General features: G+C 44.9%; 3 protein-coding genes across 5 annotated transcripts in view; 2 read left to right on the top strand and 1 right to left on the bottom strand.

Annotated features, from left to right (window-relative positions):
- The window catches only part of LOC135397320 (phosphatidate phosphatase LPIN3-like), a 50,384-nt gene extending 45,697 nt beyond the window's left edge, over nt 1-4,687 (bottom strand). The window contains exon 1 of the mRNA XM_064628824.1: nt 4,667-4,687. The gene's annotated coding sequence lies outside the window, so the exon portion shown is untranslated. The remainder of the gene's footprint in view (nt 1-4,666) is intronic.
- Nucleotides 4,281-16,256, top strand: LOC135397321 (protein PHTF1-like). Of its 2 annotated transcripts, none has more exons than XM_064628831.1 (20): nt 4,281-4,561; nt 5,191-5,258; nt 6,034-6,090; nt 6,186-6,255; nt 6,708-6,804; nt 6,990-7,098; nt 7,937-8,061; nt 8,772-9,034; nt 10,003-10,269; nt 11,435-11,727; nt 12,838-12,960; nt 13,138-13,180; nt 13,252-13,334; nt 13,779-13,990; nt 14,082-14,178; nt 14,330-14,461; nt 14,531-14,617; nt 14,697-14,852; nt 15,272-15,367; nt 15,894-16,256. In XM_064628831.1, exons 2-20 carry the CDS (start codon nt 5,220-5,222, stop codon nt 16,041-16,043), a joined length of 2,499 nt encoding a protein of 832 aa, XP_064484901.1. In that variant the 5' UTR covers nt 4,281-4,561; nt 5,191-5,219; the 3' UTR covers nt 16,044-16,256. The 2 variants fall into 2 exon arrangements, with proteins under 2 accessions (XP_064484901.1, XP_064484899.1); XM_064628829.1 differs by having other exon boundaries at nt 14,079-14,178.
- Nucleotides 16,257-18,305: 2,049 nt separating this feature from the next.
- LOC135398328 (probable chitinase 10) lies at nt 18,306-23,262 on the top strand. Of its 2 annotated transcripts, XM_064629745.1 has the most exons (5): nt 18,306-18,617; nt 19,641-19,940; nt 20,389-20,796; nt 21,405-21,676; nt 22,709-23,262. In XM_064629745.1, exons 1-5 carry the CDS (start codon nt 18,393-18,395, stop codon nt 23,178-23,180), a joined length of 1,677 nt encoding a protein of 558 aa, XP_064485815.1. In that variant the 5' UTR covers nt 18,306-18,392; the 3' UTR covers nt 23,181-23,262. The 2 variants fall into 2 exon arrangements, with proteins under 2 accessions (XP_064485815.1, XP_064485816.1); XM_064629746.1 differs by lacking the exon at nt 19,641-19,940 and having other exon boundaries at nt 18,308-18,617.
- The last annotated feature ends 430 nt before the right edge of the window (nt 23,263-23,692 follow it).

Genomic DNA, 23,692 nt, shown 5'->3' with positions numbered 1-23,692 from the left:
CCATTGCGCACGATTTGAAACTGAGAAAATCTATGGCTAGGGGTGGCTGAACATGGTGATTGGAGTGGATGCTGAAGATCACATGACGATCGAGTATCGACCAGGACGCTTCTAGCAAGCGTCTTTAACACAAACCAATGCCATTCAAGGAGCATAACGCTCATGAGTCTCTGCTTATCCTCGGAACAAGGTCACGTCACCATGTTCCAACGTATAGCAACACCGAATTCTAGGCGCTGGAGGTGGGAGAGATTTCGCTCTCCTAGTTAATGAGTGGCCCCGCTGAGACGAGCTGCGGCTCACAAGGGAACCGGTCGAGGTGACCTCGCGGAGCAATACAGCACCGAAAACATAGTGAGCACGTGAAATAGAATATTGAGGGTTTTTGGTACCGTTTGAACTGACTATCTTGGATTTGACAAGTGGCAATATGTTTAGAATTGACCTCACGCCTCGATATTACGACAAAATTAATGTATAAGCGTCCCGCATTCTAAATGGCTGACGATGAGCGACGGCGAAATGATGTGTCGTTGCCAGTATATCGCAGGGCTGGGCATGAGGGCGAAAGAGTGCAGCGAATATTCAGTTAGTTTAGAGCCATTGTTTACATTTTTGCGACAACATTTTTTTTTAAAGCGTTCACCGTCGGCAACATATCACGATGCATTTAAAAAGGTGTGCCTCGTATACCTGTTTATTGCCCCATTAATCTAGAAGGTATTGGCACATGAAAGCTCAGTGTACGTCAGCTTGACCTGGCCAAAGAGTGTGGTACGTAGCACGCAGTGATGTCTGTACTGCGGGTGGTAGGCAGATGCGTTTATGTCTAGATCGACATGGGTGGTGCAGAGAGATTTTGTCCCTGGTCGGTCTTGGACAAAAGCAAATAAGTGGGGAGCAAAATAGTTTGACGCGCCGTCTGCTGTTGTTGCGGAGGAGGGAATAGCGTGCGGTATAATCAGTGTAAAGGAATCTAGCAAAGTTATCAAGCAGCATCAAAGTGCCGCGAACATTTTACGGGGATCATCTAGATGTTACGTCATTCACTCCGACATCATCACAGTTGTCATGTGTGCCATTATGAAGTCACTCTGCATGTACAACCAGGGTCTCGTCTAGGGTAATCGTCATCAGCCATTTGGAAGCTTAAGTAGTCATGCAAAAATATCTACTTTCAATATCGATAAATATCAACATCGTAAAAAAGATGTTTCTTTTCAAAATACCGATATGTCGATGTTTTAATCGATTTGATTACAATATTGATATTTTGAAAAGAAATATCGATGTTTGAAAAACTGTCAAACCATTACTCGAACAACTGAAAAAAGTTGCCCTCGTTTTATTCACGTCGTGGTTTTATTATCTTCCACGTGTATTACCGCAGGCGCTGAGGCATGTGATGAGGACTCCGATGAACAACATGCATTACGATGGCCAATGGGGATATGTCCTCAATTATCGTTGCCACCCCTGCAATGACACGTTAAAAGGATACAAGTTCGGGACTCACCAAGTCTTTTCTGAGTAGTGGCTTCTAATACTCCTGCCTCACGGGCCGTCCTCAATGACCATTGAAACCATTGGCTATTGAGCATGCGTGTAGCGCCACCAAGCGGGCAAAGTGCCAACCTATCATAGGACATCGTATTCAATGCTCTTTCAGAAGTAAACACGTGACACGCTTGATGGCGCTATACGGGGGTCAGGACATCCTGACCCCCCCTCTAGACCTGCCCCTGAGCATGTGTATTGATATCTCTATCGATTCAGTATTGATATTTGTATTGATAAGAATATCCATATCGTTTCATCCCTACTCGCAAGCCATACTGGCAGCTTCTGGGCTATTGCGAGCTTTTTTTTAAATCCCTATTTGCACGTTAAAGCAACTTTGCCTAAACACTAACAACGAAAAAAAAAAAAGAACAGCAGTGGAAGACCCAGGGCAAACTTTACACAGCAAAACCAGTAGTGAGTTTATAAGTACTCAGATGTCGCCATACCAGCTGTTTCGGCTTATGCAGCCATCGTCAGCAGTGCGCAAGCGGGCAATGTTTGAGTGGGTTGCGTCAGAAGGTCACATGGAACGTGATGTCCTCCCATCAGGGTGAGAGTATCACCACAGAGAGCCCCGTGCAAAGCCAGTGAATTACGTAGGGAAGAAATCTGTGTCACTTTCCACATGACCTTCCGGCACCACCCACTCAAAACGTTGCCGAACCTGCGCACTGCTGACTGTTGCCCAATAAAGCCGAAACAGCTGTCCGGTGCTGGTATTGCGACGTTAAACTCGTACTCCACCTTGGGCCAAAGAGCTTCAGCTTTTTTTTCTTTCCTACAACCAGCAGCGAGATCTGATCCGACCGCCCACAGCTGTTCTGAGGGGGAGGCCAGAGGGAAAGCCGATCAACCGGTCCCGGGACTAATAACGTTGGAAATGTTGTGCAAACAACGAAAAAACGTTGCGCAAAATTAGGGGCCTTGTTTTTTCTTTATTGTTGATGTGCGGGTTTTTTTCTAGACACCTTTACGGTGTCAGAACTCCGATGGGACCTGTATCTGCTGGCCTTTGGTGCCTGTGACCAGCAGTGACAGCATTTGAAGTACACTTCAACTAGTACCAGTACCAGTACTAGTAGTATCTTTCTTGTATTTTCCAGTCAGGTATTCAACTGGGGACAAAAGTTCGAAAATATCGCACGAATGCACATTTTTTGAAGGAGAAAATCTGTCGTTGACAGGCTCGAGATGTTGCCGAGTTATTAAGAACTCTAAAAGTACTTTTATGTTATCCAGCAGCTTGAAGTTGGAAATGAAAAGATGCACAAGCTAGGACGCTGGAATAGGCAGTACGATGACTTTGGTGTTTTTTTGTTCTTCCGAGGCATGATTGAAGTGCTTTTTTGATCATTCAGTCATTGTGTTTCACGGTATCAAATTTGGTACTTTAATTATTATATGTCAAAAATGAATCTTTTTTTTTTTTCTTACATAACATGGATCATTTTGCTGCAAGTAACAAAGCTACATAGGACAAGAAGCTTTGTATAGCACATTGTTGTGCTAGTGCATTGCATAGCAGTTTGTTCTTCTATTCAAGTAGTTTCTATTCGTTTCTTTTTGTAAACCTGTGGCATTTCAGAAAACAGGGAGGAGTACTCAAAAATATGTAACCTCCATTGGCCTTTTAGTACGAAATCATGCCCCCTCGCATAATATATCCACAGATTATATATCCGCCAGAGCACTGTGAGGGATGGGAAGAATCAGTCATACTCAGGACATAATACAAACTACTTTGCAAACTGTATGCCGTCTGGTTCAGGTCATATTCACAAGTAAGTAGTTAGCTAGTAGGGTTTCATAATTAGCACTTGCCAAACAATGGTTGATGCTTAAATATAAACATAAATACTTTCTCACTTTTTAAAGCCATTTAATGGTTAATGGTGAACCGCAAAGTGATTCGAACTAAATTTTTTACTCTGTGTACTTTAAAGTACTTTGCCTTGTACTTAATTTACTGTAAGTGCATTTGCAGTGTGGTACTTTGTACTATACTTAAAGTATCTGTGATGCCAGGCACTCAGTACTTTGCCAATCACTGGTGACCAGTATCCCAGCATTTCTTCCGATAATTCAGTTGAAATTGTCTTCTGAGGCAGAGCAATCGAGAATAAACTGAGCCATAAACTGGGAAAAAATCTGCTTGCGTTCCATGATTTTGTTTCTGCGGGATTTCAAAGCCGCATCAAAGCTCGTCAGCTACTGCTTACGAGAATGCTTCCCATATGGTTTTATGACAAACAAGTCATTTTTATAGTTGTTCCTCTACACAGTTTGTCAAAGAACGCACTGAAATTTTCCCAAAGGCATTCAGGTTTTCGAAAAGGTTCGCAAAAGGTTCGAAGTGGTACTTGTGCCAGACTAAGCTTTCTGAAAGAAAGAGGATTCGGTTTTGAGCTCCGCGGTTTCGTGGCCTGTGTCGTGGTGGCTACACGTTCAAACACTGGTTCAAATTTGCCCAACTAATCCAAACCCAAACAAGCTAACGCAGACTAAAATCCAAAAAAGACCAGAGCAGCCCTGCTGGATGGAAACCAAATACTGCAGCACGATATTGTACACCAAAACTTTCCACACAACGGTACGCGGCACCACCGCACTCCACGTCTGGAAGAACAAAAAAAGACCGAGGGCAAGGGCAAGGCTTGCAAGGAAACAAACATGCGAGGAAGAGTGAGAGAGACCGAGAGAAAACAAATTTCTCCACCACTGTCACGTGACCCCGCATGTGAGAGGTTGGCCTGGCAACTCAATCCTCCTTTCAGCTGTTTGTCTATTTGCTTCTGGATTTTGGATGCTGCCTTTTTGAAGCTGCGGAGAAACCAAAAGACACTACTTGAGCGCAACCAGGAAGCGATCCTACGGCTGAATACGTTCCCAAATTGCTCTCGATACTTATTTTTGAAGTGCAGACCGAGTAAGTGGTGCGCTTTCCGGCGGCCAGCTATAGCGACGAGCTTAAAGGTCTATCGATTGGGACTATAAGCAGGTAAGGTTCGCTCCCATATTGTCGGAGGTGTCCATTCACACCATTAGGCCAACTCATTTTCAAGGTTAGATGCCCCGATTTCACCGTTCCTTGTGCGAAAGTTACCTGTTATCCAGGAGAGGTTCAACGCTCCGATCTTCAAGTTCATATCTCATTCATTCCGTTATTATCCCAAGCAACCTTGCGTCACGATCATGTTGCGAGCAGAGATGAATGACAGGAATTTTGGGTGTCACGGGGTATTTCTTGTTGTGCGTAATCTGCGGCGTAATCTTGACATTTGGAGCACAATCGTCGCGTCGCGAAGATTGCTATACGTTACAAGGTCACGCGTGTGACAACTGAAGAAAAGGATGCCGATAATGGGTGCTTGAGATTTGCCAGTTGTATTCCAGGCAGTATCAAGGAGCAGTGGTTTATCCAGACCCCCTCCCCCCCAGCGTTTGGCAAACCCCCAATTTTTCCTTGTGTACTGCTGTTACAGTGTAACTGCTCCCCCCAATTTTTTTTTTGTGCAACATGTTGTTGCAGTTGGGCGACGTTTCAGAAGCTGTGTTGCAGCAGCTTTATCGCGATGGGATGTGCACTACAGAAAGATTATGCAATAAAGTATTTTATTATATCCACAGGACTTCAATGCAGTTGAACGGAGCATGCTATGGGGCTCGATGACACGCTGGTTTGGTATCAGAAGAAGGTTTGTACATTTATATATATATATATACAGGGTGTTTGCTCTAATGTTTCCAGGAATTATATTTAAAGCGAGCGTTAAAAGAGAAACGAGCGCTACTTTTCAGCTACTTGTACAAGAAACAGGTTCTACTAATGAAGCAGTACCTGTTTCTTACTCAAGTAGCAGAAAAGTACCACCTGCTTTTCTTTTATCGCTCGCTTTAAATATAATTTGTGGACACGTTAGAGCGAACACCCTGTATATTTATATATCTCTCTATATATATTTACATCTATCTATATATATATAAGTTATGTTGTAGCATAGAAAGTTTGACTTTTGTATGGTATACTGCAGCATAACTGGTTACACTTAGGTTTTAAATACCTCCATGAAGGACGAAAGACAACCTTTCCTGAACTTTGCTTTAAAAAAAAAATCAGTTTTTAACTAATAACAGCTAGCAGGACCACTTTATGCAGTAACACCTGTCTGTATAAGGATGAGTACGTCGAAGAGGCCATAGCACATAATTTGTAAACAGGAGAAATTTTACTGCTTCATGTTGTATCATGTTTCGCTGCATCAGCGCAGATATTTTACGTGGACGGTGCAAAGATATCCTCTTTGTTCGAAAACGCTGGGTGCCTATGCATACAGCTTCTTGATCTCGTGTTGAATGACGGTGGGATTTACCGCCTGGGGATCTTCACCCTGTGAATTTGAATCCAGGGCCTAGTCATTATATTATTTGTAATAACTGTTCTTGTAATTCTGTGTCTTCACCATGTTCCAGATTGGAGCATATGACAAAGATGTGTGCGGCAAGAGCTTAGAGCAGCGTATTCTGCGGGTAATGCCTTCCCTTCTGTTACTTCCGTCTCTTGTTCATGCTTCCGTCTATACCTCTCTCGAATGTGTGATCGTTAATCGCACGTTTGATTTCAGGGCGTGAGCGCTATACCGAAGAAGTCGGCTAAAATTAAGGCAGAACTGATTGACATCGACCTTGTCAGAGGTAAATTCCTCTTTTTCCTGCGCAGGCAGCAGCGTTAGAAGTTGTCGGATTGCAGTTGATCTTTTCGGAGAAGTCCGTTTTAATGTGTTTTAACGGATGTAAGATGATTTCCTGCAAAAATTATAGCGAATAAAGTGCCGCATAACTTTCACTAAAATTTAGGTTTTTGACATCTATGATCACAGTAGTAGAGTCGAACAATTTTTTAATTGTTGGATGAATACATCCTGTTGTTCCTAAAATCAGCCTTGTTCCTGAAGGCTATGTGTGACATCGTCCAGGGCCTATTACGGTTCCATGCCCAAAGACGGCTGCCTTAGAGCCTTGATGATGCGGAGTGCAAAAATGTTTAAACGCAACGAAGCGTATTTAATATCAAATTCAAAAATGCTCCTCAGTGCTGTTTGTGTACCGGTTCAGCCTTGCTTAGAGTAGCTCTTGACCGCTCGCAGGATCTACATTCAAAAAGTCAAAGCCACAAAATAGCTGGCTTGCCCTAGCAACCAATGGAATCGTTCGGGTGCTCCTCTTTCCTCTCTACTTCACATGGTGAGTACCCTTTCCACTTTCCTCCTATCACATTTTGTTGTGAAATTTGTCGCCTTCTTCCCTCTCTCTCGATTCGATATCGAATGTCACCGGCTGTCATGGCTGGAAATATAATATGCAAAGCCAAACCGTGCCTCGCTGATCATCTTCTTCTTTTTTTTTTTTTATATTCTGGTAACTGATAGGTGGAAGACGCAGACAAGCGGTGGAATATCGATATTCCTCCTCATCCTCTACGTGTTGCAGCTCGTGGCCATATATTTGCATTCCATACAGGACGAATCCTATGTCTCGGTACGTTGCTGTTTTTTTTGTTTGTTTTTTTATCAGTATCTGATTTGAAGAGCAAGACTAGAATTTTGAAGTCAGAGTCTGGGCCCAAAAGAAAAAAAGAAAAAGGGCCATTGTGCGCCTTTTCTTTTTACGATGCTTAACTATCTCCTTACCACGGCAGAAAGGACAATTTTTGGGTGGTTCGAAAAATATAGTTTTTGTGGCTGTCAGCATCACAATCAGTAGTATTAGAATAGGTTGCTGTAGAGGAAACTGTACCTAATTGAGTGCCCTATCGAATCATATAAGTTTTAGATAAGAAGCTATCCACGTGCTTCAAAAATTAATTTCCAACACAAAAAAATCGGCGCAAACAACAGAAAGCTCGTGTAGATATGCCTGTATCTCGAAGAAAAATATCGACCTAGAAATTCCAAAATATGCAAAATGTGGCAAATTTTGTCTGAACTAATATCCGCAAATATCGACACCCTATCTCAAAAAGTTTGTGAGTTGTAGAAAATAAGGTCGACACGCATGCTGTATATGCCATTGAGTGACTGACTCCTCCAAGGAGTAAAGCAGAAATTAGCATCAGAATTTCTGCAGAACACATTACTTTCATGCTCAGCTTTTCCATCCTCGTACCACATTTTGCTATTTCACTGCTTTTCGATTCCTTCCGGTTGGTTTTGAGGCAGGAAGAACAGTGACACTGTAGATAGGGGTAAGTTTTAGACACCATACCAAAGGTGTCCAGGACAACTTGTGCAGGTTATTGACCTGGTTCACATCATCCTTGTGCTGTACGTTACATTTTCCAGTGTCGCCGAGCTTCATTCGTTATTTTTCCTTCCAGGAGAATACTATAACTGAAGTTTTGACGCCCATAGCCATGATGCTGGTTTTGGGCATCATGCATGCACAAGTGGTAGCTACGTACAGTACCAATGGACAGATAAGCACAGTCAGGAGACCAAAGCCGTATGTGTCCCGTTTCCTTGTTTCTTAGTACGAAATTGGTATGATGAAGAAGAAGAGCTTTTAATTCAGCAGCATCGTTAAAAGCTCCAGGTTCAGATTCGTTTAATAGAGGTGAAAATGCAGGACAGATTTTGTAAAGTCTCGCAAAAGCGTGTGCTAGAGAAAATACTGTTTAGCTGTATATATACGAATATTGATTACATAAAAATTACCGAAGATAGACCAAAAGCGAGGGGATGTCAGGAGTATACACATTCGCACTGGCTTTACGTAACGGAAGAAAACAAAATTTAATATGACGTTTCAGTGCCTATTTGGGCATCATCATCGGATGAAATTAGTTTTTGAAATTTAGTTCATGTTAAATTTTCTTTTCTTCCGTTACATTATGCGAGAGTGTGTATGTGAATACTCATAAAAATTACTATATTTAAGAGAAAACTATATATTTCTATGTGCATATGTCAAAGTTATCATCATCTCAAAATGAAGTTATTGTTTGTCAAAGTTATTTGTGTCTAAAAGGTGTGTCAAGGTATTTATGTGCTTTATATTCTTTATCGTATCTATAATATGATAACCTTTATGACGTCTATATTCTTTATCATACCTATAATACATACGACAAAGGAATTATGCTTCAGTAAATCTACATCATATGCCCCGAAATATAATTATCGAAAACAAAGTTCCGTCGAAAACCATTCCAGAGGCCGACAAAAACGGGTGAAGCGAAAGACGCGGACGCGCGTTCTCTATGAAGGAAAATCCTCGCCTGGAACAGCGTCTGAAGAGAAGACAGAAAGTCAGTGGTCAGAGATTAATGCTCAGAGGGTGACGACGGCACACTCAGGGAACGATGCCAAGAGGACGAAAACAAAGGAGGATCTGCTAGGAAGTCTTCGGCACGCAGTGCAGGGATGCATCAATTCGAGTCTGCACGACTCGACACATCACAATTCCCGGCACGAATGTAGGTTGACATTATGTATATGGCTGCATACATCTATGTTCTTTAAAGGGACAGTGCAAGTGTCATTCACTATTTATTTATTTATTTATTTATTTATTTTTTGCGAGAGAATGTACAGTGTTCGCAAAGACAAACTTCGGGGTTTGTAACGAGGATAAAACAAATAAGAACAGTGTCGGAAAGCTAAAGTAGATGTTACAGGACGTATTATGCCCCAAAATTTTATGTCGAAAATGCTGCTCGGTCTCTTTCTCTGGGGATAAATCTTGAAAACACTGCTGCCTAAACGGCTACGCCTGTGTTTCAGCTTCTTTCCGTCAGATGGCGACACGGTCGAACGTGGCGTTGCAGAGTATGACTCTGCATTCAGTTCCGCTTGTTCACTTGGTTTCGATGTCGTCTGCAGCGCCGCATTCGACCATTTCGCCGTCCGACGGAAAGAAGCTCAAACACAGGTATAGCCGATTAGGCAGTGGCGTTTTTTTTTTTTTTTTTTTTCCACGATTCTTATACTCCTGTCACACGACAAATTGAATGACATTCCCAGCGAATGACATTTGCACTGCATGACATTCATTCGATGTCACACAATGAACCCAGATGGCAATACATGCGAATGGCATTCGCTAAGCGAATGAAATATCAGTCGTGTCAGGCATTGCAGTCGCGACTCACCTGGTTCAGCCCGTGAAAATGTCGCAGATCGGTTGAAATCCTTACATAGTTCTGTAATATGTCGAATATTCAGCGAAAGACACACAATTCAGAGGGAAACAGCAGATTCTGCGAGACGTGGCCAATTCCGCAAAATTTCGCAGATTTGCGGAAAGCTAGGGGCTGATGAGTACTTCCAACCATCTTAACCTCAGGCTTCACTGAGAGGCTTCGCATTTACGAATTCATATTTACTGGTGCCACACGCTACATCGTTCCTCTAAACCTTCATCATCATCATCTTTCCTTACCAGCCCCAAAACGACAACACACGAGCAAAAAGAACTCGGATGAAGAGAGTGGCCTGGAGAGCTTGGGCAACCACAACGGCACTGAGGAGCTGTTTGCGGTGCAGGATATATCGACAAAGCTGCCGTCCAGCCCGAAGAGCTGCCAGCAGGTACCTTCGAACGACCAGGTCCGGAAATCGTCCCCGTGTCTGGCAGACGAAAAGTCATTACCCAGCTCGGAGGACGACGAGTTTTTCGTCGCACGCAAGAATTCATTGCGTGACCAGCGCCGTAAGTTTGTGTATAACGCTTGCTTCTCATCGTGTGTATACGTCATCATGTAGTACATTACCTGATTCTGCCCGATTATTCCCTCCCGAATCAATTTCGAACTACCGTAATTTCACACGTATCAGCCGCAGGACGCGTTTTTAGGAACGTTTTGAAAATTTTCTGACGGATAAGCCACACTCGCAGATAAGCCGCGGTAAATACGATACGACTGACTTGTGCGACAAAGGAGACCACAGAGAAGGCCATAAACCCTGTGGTCCGTACTCCGGGATCGACGTAGTATACAACAAAGGAGGTCAGGTCTAGAGCTCTACCAAGATCGGATTGTGTCCTTGTTTGGCGTGTTGGGCCTTGTTGGGTGTCGTGGACTGATGGGTCAGTGGTCTTCCAGAAGACGCAAATCACTGTCACCACTTTCGTTCAAGCTGCTGGAGGGAATGCACCAGGAAGATCAATCTACTCGAATGTGGACCCGTCCCTGTTACGCACTGTTCATGCATCGGCTGGGCAGTGCTGTTCCAGAGACACTTATGGGGAAAATACCAGGGGAAAATAGTCATCAGATAAGTCGCACCGGTGGATAAGCCGCAGATCGCCCGTGAGAAAAAAAATTAGGCATAAGCCGCGGCTAATACGCGTGAAATTACGGTAATTCGAGTTAAACCCGATTTCTCCCAGAATTCCAATCACGTATTACATTGTATCGTGCGTCACATACACGATTTAATTGCAATCTGTACACAGGTCCGATGAAAAATATTACTTGAGTGCCACAATAAACCGTGCGAAGCACGTTTAATGTTACAACATGCGGTGTCTGTGGCTATAATAAGCGAGGAATATATGTTTGACCAATATGTGCACCTCTAACTACAGGCTGCTAGCTGGACAGAAAGAGGAAAAAATGACCCAATAATACCTGATCGTATCGATAGCACCCAATTTTTCCCACCAAATCTGGCAAAAACATTTTACCCGAGAAGGTCAGACCCTATATAAGCTAGAGTATGGAGGAGAAAATGATTGTTTTCCTACGTGTCATAGTTTCGAAGATACAAATCCTTGAACACGCTTCTGGACCGAGCCCTGATGTTAGAGGAGCAACAGCCTTGGCCATTCAGAGAGTTCATTTGTCGACTTGCCTATTTTCTTGTCTCCAAAGCCTTCTGGAAAGCCAATCCTTTTTCCTCGACCGCTGAGCCCGGCAGCCACCTGTCAGAACTGTCCCAACCTCAGGGCCTTTTGTACTGTGTCTTGAAAGAGTCCCAAGACAAAGAGATCCAACGGCGCAGGTCGTCTCCGCCGGACCTCCCTCCGTCGACGTCCACCGTGCGAAGCAGGCGAACCCGTGTTGCCCGATTCACTCCGCCACCATCTCTGCGTCTGCTGCGGCAGGAGTCCAACAGCTCCTGCGAGTCGGACAAGGACACCACGTCTCCTAATACGCCCATCAAGGTACATACTGTATGCAGCATGCAGATTGTAGCTGTCTCAGGATGCACTTTGTAAATTAGCGCAAACCGTACACGGCCTCCTTTGCACTACGCTCGACCACTCGATTGGAAAAAGTACTGCACCTCCTCCAGTGTCTGGTTTTACTACTCCTGACATAAGACCTGCCCTGTAACCTCATCCACGATTTTAAAGAAATACGAAACCGACAAACACAAGGGCCCATGCCTAACAGATAATTAGAGCCTGAAGTTTTAGGGTTTAAACCCGATTCTTCCCCGAATTTGCACCCCGAATTGAAGGTTGCCTCTTTAGGGTGAAACCCGATTTTCACCCGCCGATTGCCCTCACTGGGATGTCTGTAGGAATGCACTTACTTACTTGTTTGGCAGCAAATACAGTTATATCGCCGTTTGTACCGAACCAGTACAGTTAGTTCGAGTAACTGAGCCTGATTTCTCCCCGGATTTAGCATACTGGAAGTTTTTTCACACGAATTCGCATGAATTTCACACGTTTTAGTGCACACGTTTATTTACCGGATTTTTACCCCCGAATTTAGAAAAAAATATTTCCCGAAAACTCTCTCTACAGATAATGTGTGAATGCTTACTGCAAACGAGTTAGATCAACTACAGTGTCATTTGCTTATAGTTTGCACAAGGTTGTCGAACAGTGTGTGACTGGGTTCCGGTTCAGTTCCGGAGCACAGAAACAATGGTTCGAACCGGAAATGTTTTGAACAGTTCGAACGCCGAACAGTCTGCCCCTTTTTCATTAGTTGTGGTTCGGGTTCAGTTGCGATATTGCACAAAAATGGTTGTTTTGTTTGGTTCTGGTTCGGGAAGACATAGCAGTTCAGTTCTGGTTTCCTGTTGACACCCTGGTTTGCACTGGTGTCGATTTCCAGCCAGGTGATTGGTGTCGTTGTCCTGCACAAAACATTTCTAGTGTACTCGACGCGGTTTATATCTGTAGGTGTTGCTTATGTGTCAAAAACAGTGCTACAGGTTCAAAAGCAACTGTCGTGCAGCTTATGAGATAGTATTACTAATAGTGTAGTGCCCTCTGACATAGTATTGTGGCAGTACTCTGATATCATTTTTGGTTCAGCCTCCAGCGTCGGACAGCGAGTGGCCGCTTCTGTCAAACACAGATTGCAACGGCTACACTTCCAGTTCTGAAGGCATAGAAGAGGACGGCCCTGACGACTGTGAGGAAAATCCAGCTAACGATGTCAGTATTAATTAATTATACTTTTAATTACGATTAGTTCATTAATTTTAATTAGTCAGTGCAAATTTGTGGATTTAACACTTGGTTCTTGTCATGCTTGGCACAACTATTTCTGTTTCTTTATACGGAAATAAAAACCTATCTCCAGAGACATCTTTTTTTTTTTCCCCCTTTTAGAATGCTGGTGCATTTGCTGGTACACAGGCCGGCCTGGATAAAGGTAATTTTCAGTGTTTGTAATTTAATTTAATTTTAAATGTGCGTATATAAAAATGATTTGATAACCTTCAGTGAGCTGCACTATCTGGGAGCATGGCGAATGTAAGAAAGTGGACTTATCAGTCATGGACATCGCGTCGGCAATTATTTATAAGGTGAGTAAGTAATTCTGCGAAAGTGCAGTATGAAAGTTCACGTTTTCGTTGATAATTCGATGTCGCTCGTTACAATTTTTCTCACGAGCTAAGCTTCTCCACAAAAAAAATTACAAACAAATAAGCAGACACAACACGGCACTGTACGTGTAATCTCACCAACTCCCACAGCTTTCTGCAGTCTAGATCTCGTAACACGCTACGAGCGACAAAACTGGCGGTCCTGCCTTTAACGAGCAGCGGAAGAAGCCCCTTTATGATCTTAGGGAAAATAGGGATTTTAGCTAATTTAGGGAAGGTAAAATACTAAATAGGGAAGCTGGGGATCTGAAGACATTAAAATAGGGAAAAGTAGGGCTAACTTTTTACGCACAATGCAGGTGTGTGCATTTTACTTAAACGTTTGGCATCAGTGTAATTTTCTTCCATTTTATGTGAATGCAGGTGGACTGCATGAAACACAGTTCAGAATACATCTTACTCGGATTCATCCTGACGTGCGTGACATCGTCACTTCCGCTGCTGTTCAGACTTCAGAGCTCGTCTGCACTCGACGGAGTTGTTCTCGATGCAGACGCCCTCGTCATAAGTCTACCTCGGGAAGTCCGTCGTCTGCCTGAGGTTCTTCACGATGCTCTTTATCAGTCACATTGGAGGTTCGTTGTTCAAATCTATCGTGTTACATTAATTGTGTGATTCATTTTGCTGGTTGTCTGTTAATTTGAATTATTTTCTGTCTCGCAGCAGTTCATCAATTCTGCCACTGATCTCATTGCTCGGGCAGTTTTGTTTTGGCACCGTATTCTTCTTTTTACTGTCCGTAGCTGAAAGGACTTTTAAGCAGGTAGGTGTTGAATAGTCATCAGGATATTTGGTAATAATAATCATTAAACAGTTTCTACCTCGTGACATGAACACCCATATGGCTAATACATAGGGTGTGAGCCCCGATGACATGTGCTTCAATTCATGCGTCTTTGTACGACATTTTGCAGAGGTTCCTTTATGCCAAATACTTCTGTCATCTCACGTCTGCAAGGAGAGCCCTAAGGTCGGACTTGCCTCATTTTCGCCTCAATAAGGTCCGCAACATAAAGACTTGGCTCTCCGTCCGTTCCTACCTCAAGGTTTGCAACACCCTTTATCGAGCTCGCTGTGACATTAGGCAGTTGTTTTAAAATTTTTACACTTTACAGAAACACGGTCCTCAAAGATCTGTCGATGTCATTGTGTCCACTGCATTTATCATCGGGGTGTGCATTTTATCGCTGCTCTGCGTCCATGTAAGTTTGCACAACCGCACGCTACTTCCGACTGATATTTCGAGCTGTCTGTCAACACTGGCTTGTCGTCTGACCGCAGTGGCTCAAGGAGAATGAGCAGTTTGCCGAGCGGTTGTATAGTTGGGAGATGGTATGCTGGAGCATGGCACTGGGTATTTTTCTCATGAGATTTATGATCCTTGGCTCGAAGATAAACAACAAGTACAGGAATCTGTCTGTACTCATCACGGAGCAGGTGAGTGATTTTTGCCATTGATTGATATTGGGAACACGGGCAATACTTAAGCAGCAGTGCTTGAACAACGGTCCCTCGGTTTGGAAGTACGTGTATGCTGTGTGTGTGACCACAGCAGCACTGCAGTGAGGCAAACGCGTGCAATTGGGAAAAGATATTGCGTGCTAGCTTGCACCATCGGATGATTCCATGGCTCCATGTGGTCCCTGCTTTGTTTAAGATAAGTTTAAATAAAGTGAAATGAAAGTCAAACAGAAAATATACTTGTAGAGAAGATGTTTGTAGCTGTATAGAAAATATTCCACTTGATATCCCTCGTTTTTTTGTGTAGAGCAACGAGAGACCATGGGATTTTGAGTCTCCGATATTCTGTCTTTGCCGTCCAAATGATGTGCGTTTCATGTGAACTACTTTTTCAGATCAACTTGTATTTACACATGGAGCAGAAACCGCACAAGAAAGAAGAACTCATTTTAGCTAACAATGTCCTCAAATTAGCTGCTGATCTGCTCAAGGTGGGTGCCTATCCACACATGCTGAGGATGATCCACCTTTCTGTGGATCGTCCGATATACAAAACCATTATTTTCAGTGAACCAGAGTGATAGGTTGGATGAAGCTTTCGCATGCTTGCTCAATGTGAACCTGAGAATACAAGCAAGCTGACGTCAGTTTGAAAGTTTCCAGTTCATACTGGGTTTGGTTAACAAAAGATATAGTGTAAGTGAGGACGTTGGGGATGTCCTAATGAAAATTAGTAATATAATTACCGTAATAATTATCAGCTATTAATCACTAATCAGTATGTCACTATGCGTGTTACTCTCATTACTATGCATACATATAATTACTAACGATGTGAGCAAGGTGTTTGCAAAGTATTTGATCTTGGGGGGGTATAATTCTGTGTGACACCTGTATTTTCCTATATTATCACCAGCAATAGACATTCCGTCAAGCATTTGGTTTCATTTATAGTCACGCGTCAACACATCTCTCAATGAACTTGTGTTGACTTTTTCTTTTTCCTCTTCCTCACAGGAACTCGAAAGCCCCTTCAAAATCTCTGGGCTCTGTGCAAATCCCTACCTGTACAACATCACCAAAGTAGTCTGTCTGTCAGCATTTTCAGCTGCACTCACCGAACTGTTTGGCTTTAAGCTGAAGCTGCACAAGATCAAGATCAAGTGAAAGTTGGCAGCTCAGGAGCGGGACGCGTGCCCCGACACTGGAGACCAGAACCTTTTTCTCCGAGATTAATGCTCCCGATCCGCGCGGACCCTCTAGATTTATCACCTCCAGACAAAGACTAGTCATGTAGACAGTTTCTGTTGAAATGATTAGAGATGTCTGCATACCCTAGGAGCACATGGTATTTTAAAATATACACATTTTTGTTCTCAACGTCTGTGTCAGGCTGTTGTGCGTGAAATGGGAAAATATGTATGAAAGTGACCTAGAAGTGGTAAGGCACGGCATCCATAATGAGTCTTTTTCGTATGGCAACATTGACAAATCCAGGGGTGTAGCTGAAATCTCAGGGGTTTCCTATCATATGTCTGTCCATAGGCGATACTGAGCCATATGAACAGAATTCATTCTGGACATGTCCTGCTCACTGTAATACACGTGACCAGGAAAAGGTCTGTGTTCATGGTCAGAGACAAAAGAGTTAGCAAAGAACGTGTGTATATCTGTGTATTCACACGAGCGACATCCTCACGGAAGATTCTAGTGGAAGAAAAAGCGAAAATGCTGCTCACAGATACGAAGTTCTGTCCCATGTTATGTTGCGCACTTAGCAGACGACATCGTCAGCGTCTTTCCTGTCGTCTGCTACGGAATACCTTGTGGCTGTGTCGCAGGATATTCCCTGCGGTTAGCAGTGTATGTGGACACTGGACGTTGAGCGCTCGCGCTCCGAAAGCTATGCCGTTTTTCGCGTCTTCCGCGTCTGCGGGGAATGACGCACGTATGATTACACGGTAAGAGAACGCTACGGTAATGTTCGGAATGGTTTCACGGTCTACGTGGCCAAGTTCCTCTTTCGAAAACGGCTTACTTCTTAAATAAACGAGTTTTAAAGATTCGCACTCCCTCTGCAGCTAAGCCAGAATAACGTAAGCCGGGCACACGAATGGGAGCACAGCAGCGCAGGCAACTGTCTCCGAGGTCGTCTGCTTCGCGTTCGCAATATACTTTGTGAAAAACTTCGCTAAATACGCCGACTCTCGCTTACCAGTGTGAGTGCTGACGTGGCCATGTCCCGTGGAACACGTTGTAAGTGACGTTGACAGAGAGGGAATTCCGGATTGCTCTCAACAACCGTCGTCTGCTCTTGCCAGGAGTGAAATGACACTGTAGTTTCGGAATCGATCGCGACGAATGCGATAATCCCTTGCGTCTTGGAATCACCTGTAACAACAGTTAATGCAGTTTCAAATGACTTTGCAGCGTTATTGTCGCCCTAGTCGGCACTTTTATTAACATGCGGTCGCACAGCGCCGGTGGATGGGGCGGACTTTAATGGCGGCTGCAAACAACTGTGTACTAGTTTCGGTTTCGGTTACCGAACGTGTAGCAAGCGACGCATTCGCGGATGAGCGTACCTCGGAAGCTCCGCGCGTCTCTTTGCGACTGTTTTACTATTCATGTTCGTCGCTGAACGTACAAATTCCAGCGCCCAGCCCGCAACAGCTTGTAGTAAGCTGCTATGAGATTCGAAAAAATCCGAATATTCGAACTTTAACAAATATTTGAAAACTTCGAATGTCAAATTTTTGGAATACGAATCGAATATCGTATTCCAACTTTCGAATATTCGCAACCTGTCTCAAATGCTCTACGTAGTACTTCAATATCACGTGATATCTGTCTGCCAATCCGGCCGGGTTGGCATACAGATTGACCGCGCGAGTCCTCTGCGAACGTCGGGGGTCGCCACATTCCTTCAGTTTCTAAGTGTTCAAAATTAGTTAGTGCGAGAAATATGAAGAACTGAGAGGTGAGTATGAGTTGTGTGCGTGTGAGCACACCATTCACTCCTTCACTTTTTTTTTTTTTTTTACAAATTTTGTGTCAATTTCTTGTGGAAAGATTGTGTAACTGTGACTGAAATGGGGTGTTGTGACCTATGGGCTTTCTAATTAGCGCAAAAAAAAAGTTACCTTTCCTTGAGAATTTTTTTAGTTAAATTAAGCTAATTTAGACAAATTGATGAGGTACACTGATGGAAACCACCTGTTTGGGAGGCAAAAACCTCACAAGTATGACGCAGAAGGTTTCTAATTTTTATATCAAGTACATTTTTTTAAATAATCATGGGGTCACTCTTAAGTGAAACACCCTGTATGATGAACAGAACATCTATACTTGTACTCTAAGTGTCTAGGCGCAGGCAAAGACGACACGAACGCACTGTCCGGGATATCAGCACCAGCACACCACACCAACATCAACATCTGCACGCGCGCGCTTCATCTCTTCGACCCTTCGGCAAACATCTCAGCAGTGAAACTATATATGTGATATTTGAACAGCATGGCAGCCCCCAGAACCCCTGCAGGGACAAGGCGAGCGTCTACAAAGCGTAGCCAAAGTCACCGTCCTCTGGTGGCACAGGAATTAGCGAACCCAGATGTAGGCAAGAAGCAGAGCAGGTCCAAACACACCAACGTGAAGAAATTCTTCTCTGAATCATTTGACGAAGAAGTCTTAGCACACGACCCGCTTACGAAGAAGCGAGAACGAGCTCTGTTCAAGAAGGTGAGCCGCAACGCTTCCACCGTTTACGCCGCTTCCGGTTTGGTGTCAAAAACGACATCCAGTTCCACAGCAAAAACGCTCTGCGCCAACCGCTGTGCCGATTGATACGGTTATCGCTTCTGATCTGATAACAGAGACGGTCGTATACGGTATACAACGCAAATTGCCACAAAAAAGGGCGTACGCCTCCAGTTCAACAAATCAGGAAAGGGAAATATGGCTGCATGGCCGCTGGCTCCGAGCGTCCTTATAGGTGGGGTGCATTGATGTGGGCTGGTTCACCAGAAAGAGGGAAAAAGCACGGGTAAAGTTACGGTGTTATATGCACGCCACCTATAGTCACGGAAGGACCGGAAGTCTTCGTGGTACCGGAAGTTGTGGCGGGGGGGGGGGGGGTCATTTTGTGGCAACACGGCCTAGCGCTCGGAAGTTGCTATGTCGGAGGCCGAGATTGATCACGTGACCGTTGCCACCCGAACATGAGTGCTAGGAATCTAGCGGTTTGTAGTTACTTGGATCACGCTACCACCAAGCACTGGGGTAGAGTATCGCCTGTTGCGATGAAACTCCCCACTCTCCAAGGCCGAAAATAAAGTTGTTGTTGTTGGATCACGCTAGGGGCATCGCGGTCGCCCCTATTTCGAGTTCCGTCGTCTGCCAAACCACGTGATTTCAACGTGCGGGCCAATGAGGGCGCTCGCCACCGTTGCAGTGCGGCTGTGACGGCACCGGATATAGTTGGCCAACCCGCTGCTCGGTCGTTTTGAAACCGTGCAAAAAAAAGTGCTAACTGGCAAATTCCGGGCACTCGGAAAGCACCACGCGAACATCCGAGATTGCTTCTACAATGCCCAAACAGAACAAAAAAAGCTATACAACCGACTATAGAGAAAGCAAATTTCTGGTTCCATCCATCCCTAAACTTTTAGGGATCTAAGGAGGGGGACTGCAGGTCCTTTTCAAATCCTTTCAATGTTCTGACAAAAGAACTACCGTTATATGCGCCTATAACCTCTACTGCAGCTCGTGTTGGAAACTCCAGAAGCAGCTGGAGCACTCCGATTATTATTCCCGGAGTACGCCACCACGATCGCAGCTCCGCAGAAGACAGCAAAGGTCGGCGGCCCACCGCGTCGCGCCGCAAGTATTTCCCATAAACCACCAGAACGAAGACCGGCTGCGAAGACATGCTGCTTTGGTGTCTTCGGTTTGTTTCTTCTGGCTATATGCATAATCGTGACGTCTCTGCTTGCGGGTCATTACACGGGAGCTACAAATTTTCCTCCTTCAGAAGGTCCTGATGCTCATAATGCTGAAGACGAGGTAGGTCAGGATCCGTATGGAAAGCGAACCACATATCCTGCTGGAGAACGTCACTAGTTTAAAAAGCGATAAAAACAGGGCTGTTTGGTGGTACATTCTAAGAGCGATAAAACCCCAGTGCAGGGGACACGTACGGACATGCTGACAAACACCTTTAATGGCAGAGACACCGCTTAAGTACACCAACTGCACACAACCGACCCCTAGTGGTAGCTAAGGCCATCATGCTGTAATCACAACAGTTATCACGAACTGTGATCATCACTTTGTGATAACTGTTGTGATTGCAGCATGATGGCCTTGGCTACCACTAGGGGTCGGTTGTGTGCAGTTGGTGTACTTATAAGCGGTGTCTCTGCCATTAAAGGTGTTTGTCAGTATATGTCCGTGTCCCCTGCACTGGGTTTTTATCGCTTTTAGAACGTCACTCTAGTGCTTCTATTTGCAGCATGAACCACATTTCACCTCCGCTGATCCAGCTGAGTCAAACAAAACCGGAACAACCCGGCACCACGTCAACGATAACCGCGACCTCTACAAGGCGGCCAACCACAGAGTCGTCTGCGTGTTTCAAGCACGAAGCCAGAAGCTCCGTGTCATGGAAAGTAACTACAGCGTGACACGTTTTCCATTTCATTCCTGCCACCTGGCTGTCTACTGCTGCTTAGCCTTGGACGAGCGATACAACCTCGAGCCCCGCGATGCAGACGACACGGCCATCCATTCATTCCGATCTTCGGCCGCCACGCAGAATCCATCCGTGAAGACCAGCGCCATTGTTGGTGGACGTCCTGAGGATGATCCGCTGCTTCTGGACGTGTTCAAAAACACGGACGCTCGCGTCAATTTCACGAGGGTACGTACCAAAATCTGGACAGTAGCGTGTGGCGTCGCTTTTGATTTGGGTCATCATGAATAAGGTGCGAATAATGTTTCTGGTGGCCATCATGAGTGAATTTGCCCCATCCCCGAACTTTCGCTCAGAGGGTCCCGTCACGCCATTTTTCATCTGTACGTGTCGTCCGAGACAGACTCGCTTTCAGCTCTGTTACCGCGCAGAGTGAAAACGGAACACCAGTTTAAAAAGCAGAACACTAACTTCACCCGAATAGCCTTTGTCTTAAGCGCTGACCGCATACGACGAATTCTCGACGGAAAACCGGCCATTTTTCCGGTGAGCCGACGCGAGCAATGGGAACTTCACCGATTTCTCGACAACAGCGGTGGACAGAAAAATCCGTCGAAGAGCGGAAGCGACCGCTCGACGGCAGCCAATAGGACCGCTCCACACGCTATCGTTTCATGAGCTGTCGTGGCGGGCATTTCGGATACCCGTATGGGCGCAGAGAGTTGTTCTGCCAGAATGTTTTCCATGCAGTCTTCCACGTTCACATATTAACGAGCAACGTTCATAGAATGGACTACATCATTTGCCATGACTATAGATTAAGTTCTTTCGTCCAGAACGTGAAGACGTGGGCAGAGACATACAGATTCAACGGCATCCACTTGCAATGGCCGTCATCCAATCCCATCATGGCAGACGGATTCATTGCTCAGTTTAACGTAACGAGCAAGGACCTGTCAGCGTCTAACATCTTCCTGAGCCTGGTCGTAGAGCAACAACCAGGCACCCTCGACTTTGACGTCAGCCGGTTACTTCTTGGATCGGACGCTCCCTTGTTGCTTGTCGCTCCTAGATACGCAACTGGAGACACCGTATCGAAACCTTTCTTGTGAGTCTGGCTTGAAACTACAAAATACGTTACGACGACGTCAAGTTTACTTCATATCGGTAAGAGAAAGCAAGGGAGAAGACCATATCGAGGCGACAGTCTGGACTCAAGTCAAAGCTAAACAAAGGATGTCATGCGCTTTCTTATGATGCTGAGAGTCACCGTGCAAAATATTTCAATTAAATCCGCAGCAAATTATTTGCAGTTGAATTTGATAGCCAGCGCTTTCCAGCATAGACTGTTCCGGTTTCTGTTCTGTGAAACAGTTGAGCCACCGATAGACCTCTACCCGAGAATCGTCATTATGACGTTGGTAGACAGACTGAAACCGAAACCAATCGGAAGGGGAGGGCTGCGTTCCACGAATGGGAACTTGTTCGCTGACTCCTACTGAAAGAAAAGTACGACCGAAGGTCGCGTCCTTTTCAGGGACCATCGTAATCCCCTCAAGGCCCTGGCTTTCGGGCGCGACCTTGTTCGTCCCTAGTTTCAAGTGTAGTTCAACTCTACCAAATTGGTGGCGCTGTCGAACACTATGACGTCATTTGTGTACAAACAGGGAGAGGTCTCTTAGGCTCGGACGATCGTTTTGATCGGATCTTAGGGATAAAAGTTTGCGCTGTAACATGTATGTCTCCAAACAGTTCTCGGTCGCGCGCCCTTGGGTTTAGGTCACCGTAAAACTGAATTTTGATCTGAGCGTCGTTTTTCTCGTTTGCCTGAAAACCTACAACGCTCTGCTGAAAATTTTGCACTTCGCATCTCTACACGCAGTTGAATACAAATTTAATCTCAATATCGAAAGCGACCGTGGAAAATATTTTCGCTGAAATGCGTTACAATTGTGAAATTTCATTTAAAGAGCCCAGAAAAGCGCTAAGTCACGTGATCCTGTAGCAAAGGCCCGATGCACTCTGACGCACGGCCCATCTGAAGTGCGGATCAAGCGACGCAGCGGGACGCTCCGAACATTGTGCTTGATACAACCGTCAGAAAAGAAAAACTTATGGCCTTCCCGTGCTCCTTTTTCAGGTACTACACGGACGAGAGCATCGCCAGGCTGCAGTTATTCGCCAGGAGAACAGGAAAAGTCGTCTACGACCGCGTCTGCGTCATATTGCCCGCTGCGGGACATACATTCCAACTGACACACGAGAACAGACGAGGAGGTTCCAGCCAATTGGCAACCAACAGGAGACCAGAAGGACCAATTACGAAGCAGGAGGGGCACTTGGCCTATTACGAAATCTGCAACCGTGTCGCAGACTGTAGACGCGACGACGAGAGAGCCTTTCTGGCGTCTGCAACGTGTGGCGCCACCTGGATCAGTTACGTAACGTCAGAGAAATTGCGAGATTTCGTCTGCAACATTTTGTTCCGAACCGGGATTGGCTGTTACGGGATATGGGATTCAGATCGGGACGACTTTCCTGGGCTCTGCGGCCAAGGAGATTTCCCGCTCGTTAGGGCGATATCCGAGATGCCCCTCCATATCTGTCGCTAGAAAATGTTTACAGCTGCGTACTATATATGGTAAATACTCGAAGGCAATGTTCGCTTCTAATAAAAACTATTTTTACTCCCTACAGTGAATGCATGCGCATTGTAGAGTGAACGTCCGATTCAAGGCACGAAATTTGTGTGCCAAACAACATTGGTTGCTGTTTTCCGGGCACGAGCCTCCCTTCGATCGTTTCCACATGATCGTAACATCTTGAAGTAACGATGATACCTCGATACCTGTCGTATGAATGTGTGTATGAGTGTGCAAAAATGTAAGAGTGAAAGGAGGATGAGTAAGAGAGAGTGACTGGTTTGTCCCTTCAGATGACGCCCCCTGGAAGTTGCTGAGAAGGCGTGTTAGAGCCCTGGACCGGTAATCCAGATGATGTGGGTTCGAATCCTACAGTTGGCTAATCTTTTCAATGACATCCATCTTTCATCGTTAATTTCTTAGGCAACTTGAGGCCTTGTATGTGATTGTTCCCTCTATGTTGTTCCAGCCTCAGAACATCA

This window comes from Ornithodoros turicata, chromosome 6, assembly GCF_037126465.1.
Source record: "Ornithodoros turicata isolate Travis chromosome 6, ASM3712646v1, whole genome shotgun sequence".
NCBI classification, from domain to species: domain Eukaryota; kingdom Metazoa; phylum Arthropoda; class Arachnida; order Ixodida; family Argasidae; genus Ornithodoros; species Ornithodoros turicata.
The sequence above is the reverse complement of the archived record's forward strand: the minus strand, read 5'-3'. Positions and strand labels throughout refer to the sequence as shown.

What these genes read in the sequence shown, in the direction of transcription:
- LOC135397321 (XM_064628829.1), top strand. Translation starts at nt 5,220, where the DNA reads ATGGGGCTCGATGACACGCTGGTTTGGTATCAGAAGAAG. An exon ending in CTTTATCAGTCACATTGGAG is followed by an intron (nt 13,991 to 14,078) that starts GTTCGTTGTTCA and finishes TCTGTCTCGCAG; the next exon opens with CAGTTCATCAATTCTGCCAC. An exon ending in TAGCTGCTGATCTGCTCAAG is followed by an intron (nt 15,368 to 15,893) that starts GTGGGTGCCTAT and finishes TCTTCCTCACAG; the next exon opens with GAACTCGAAAGCCCCTTCAA.
- LOC135398328 (XM_064629745.1), top strand. Translation starts at nt 18,393, where the DNA reads ATGGCAGCCCCCAGAACCCCTGCAGGGACAAGGCGAGCGTCTACAAAG. An exon ending in AACGAGCTCTGTTCAAGAAG is followed by an intron (nt 18,618 to 19,640) that starts GTGAGCCGCAAC and finishes CCTCTACTGCAG; the next exon opens with CTCGTGTTGGAAACTCCAGA. An exon ending in ACCGTATCGAAACCTTTCTT is followed by an intron (nt 21,677 to 22,708) that starts GTGAGTCTGGCT and finishes CTCCTTTTTCAG; the next exon opens with GTACTACACGGACGAGAGCA.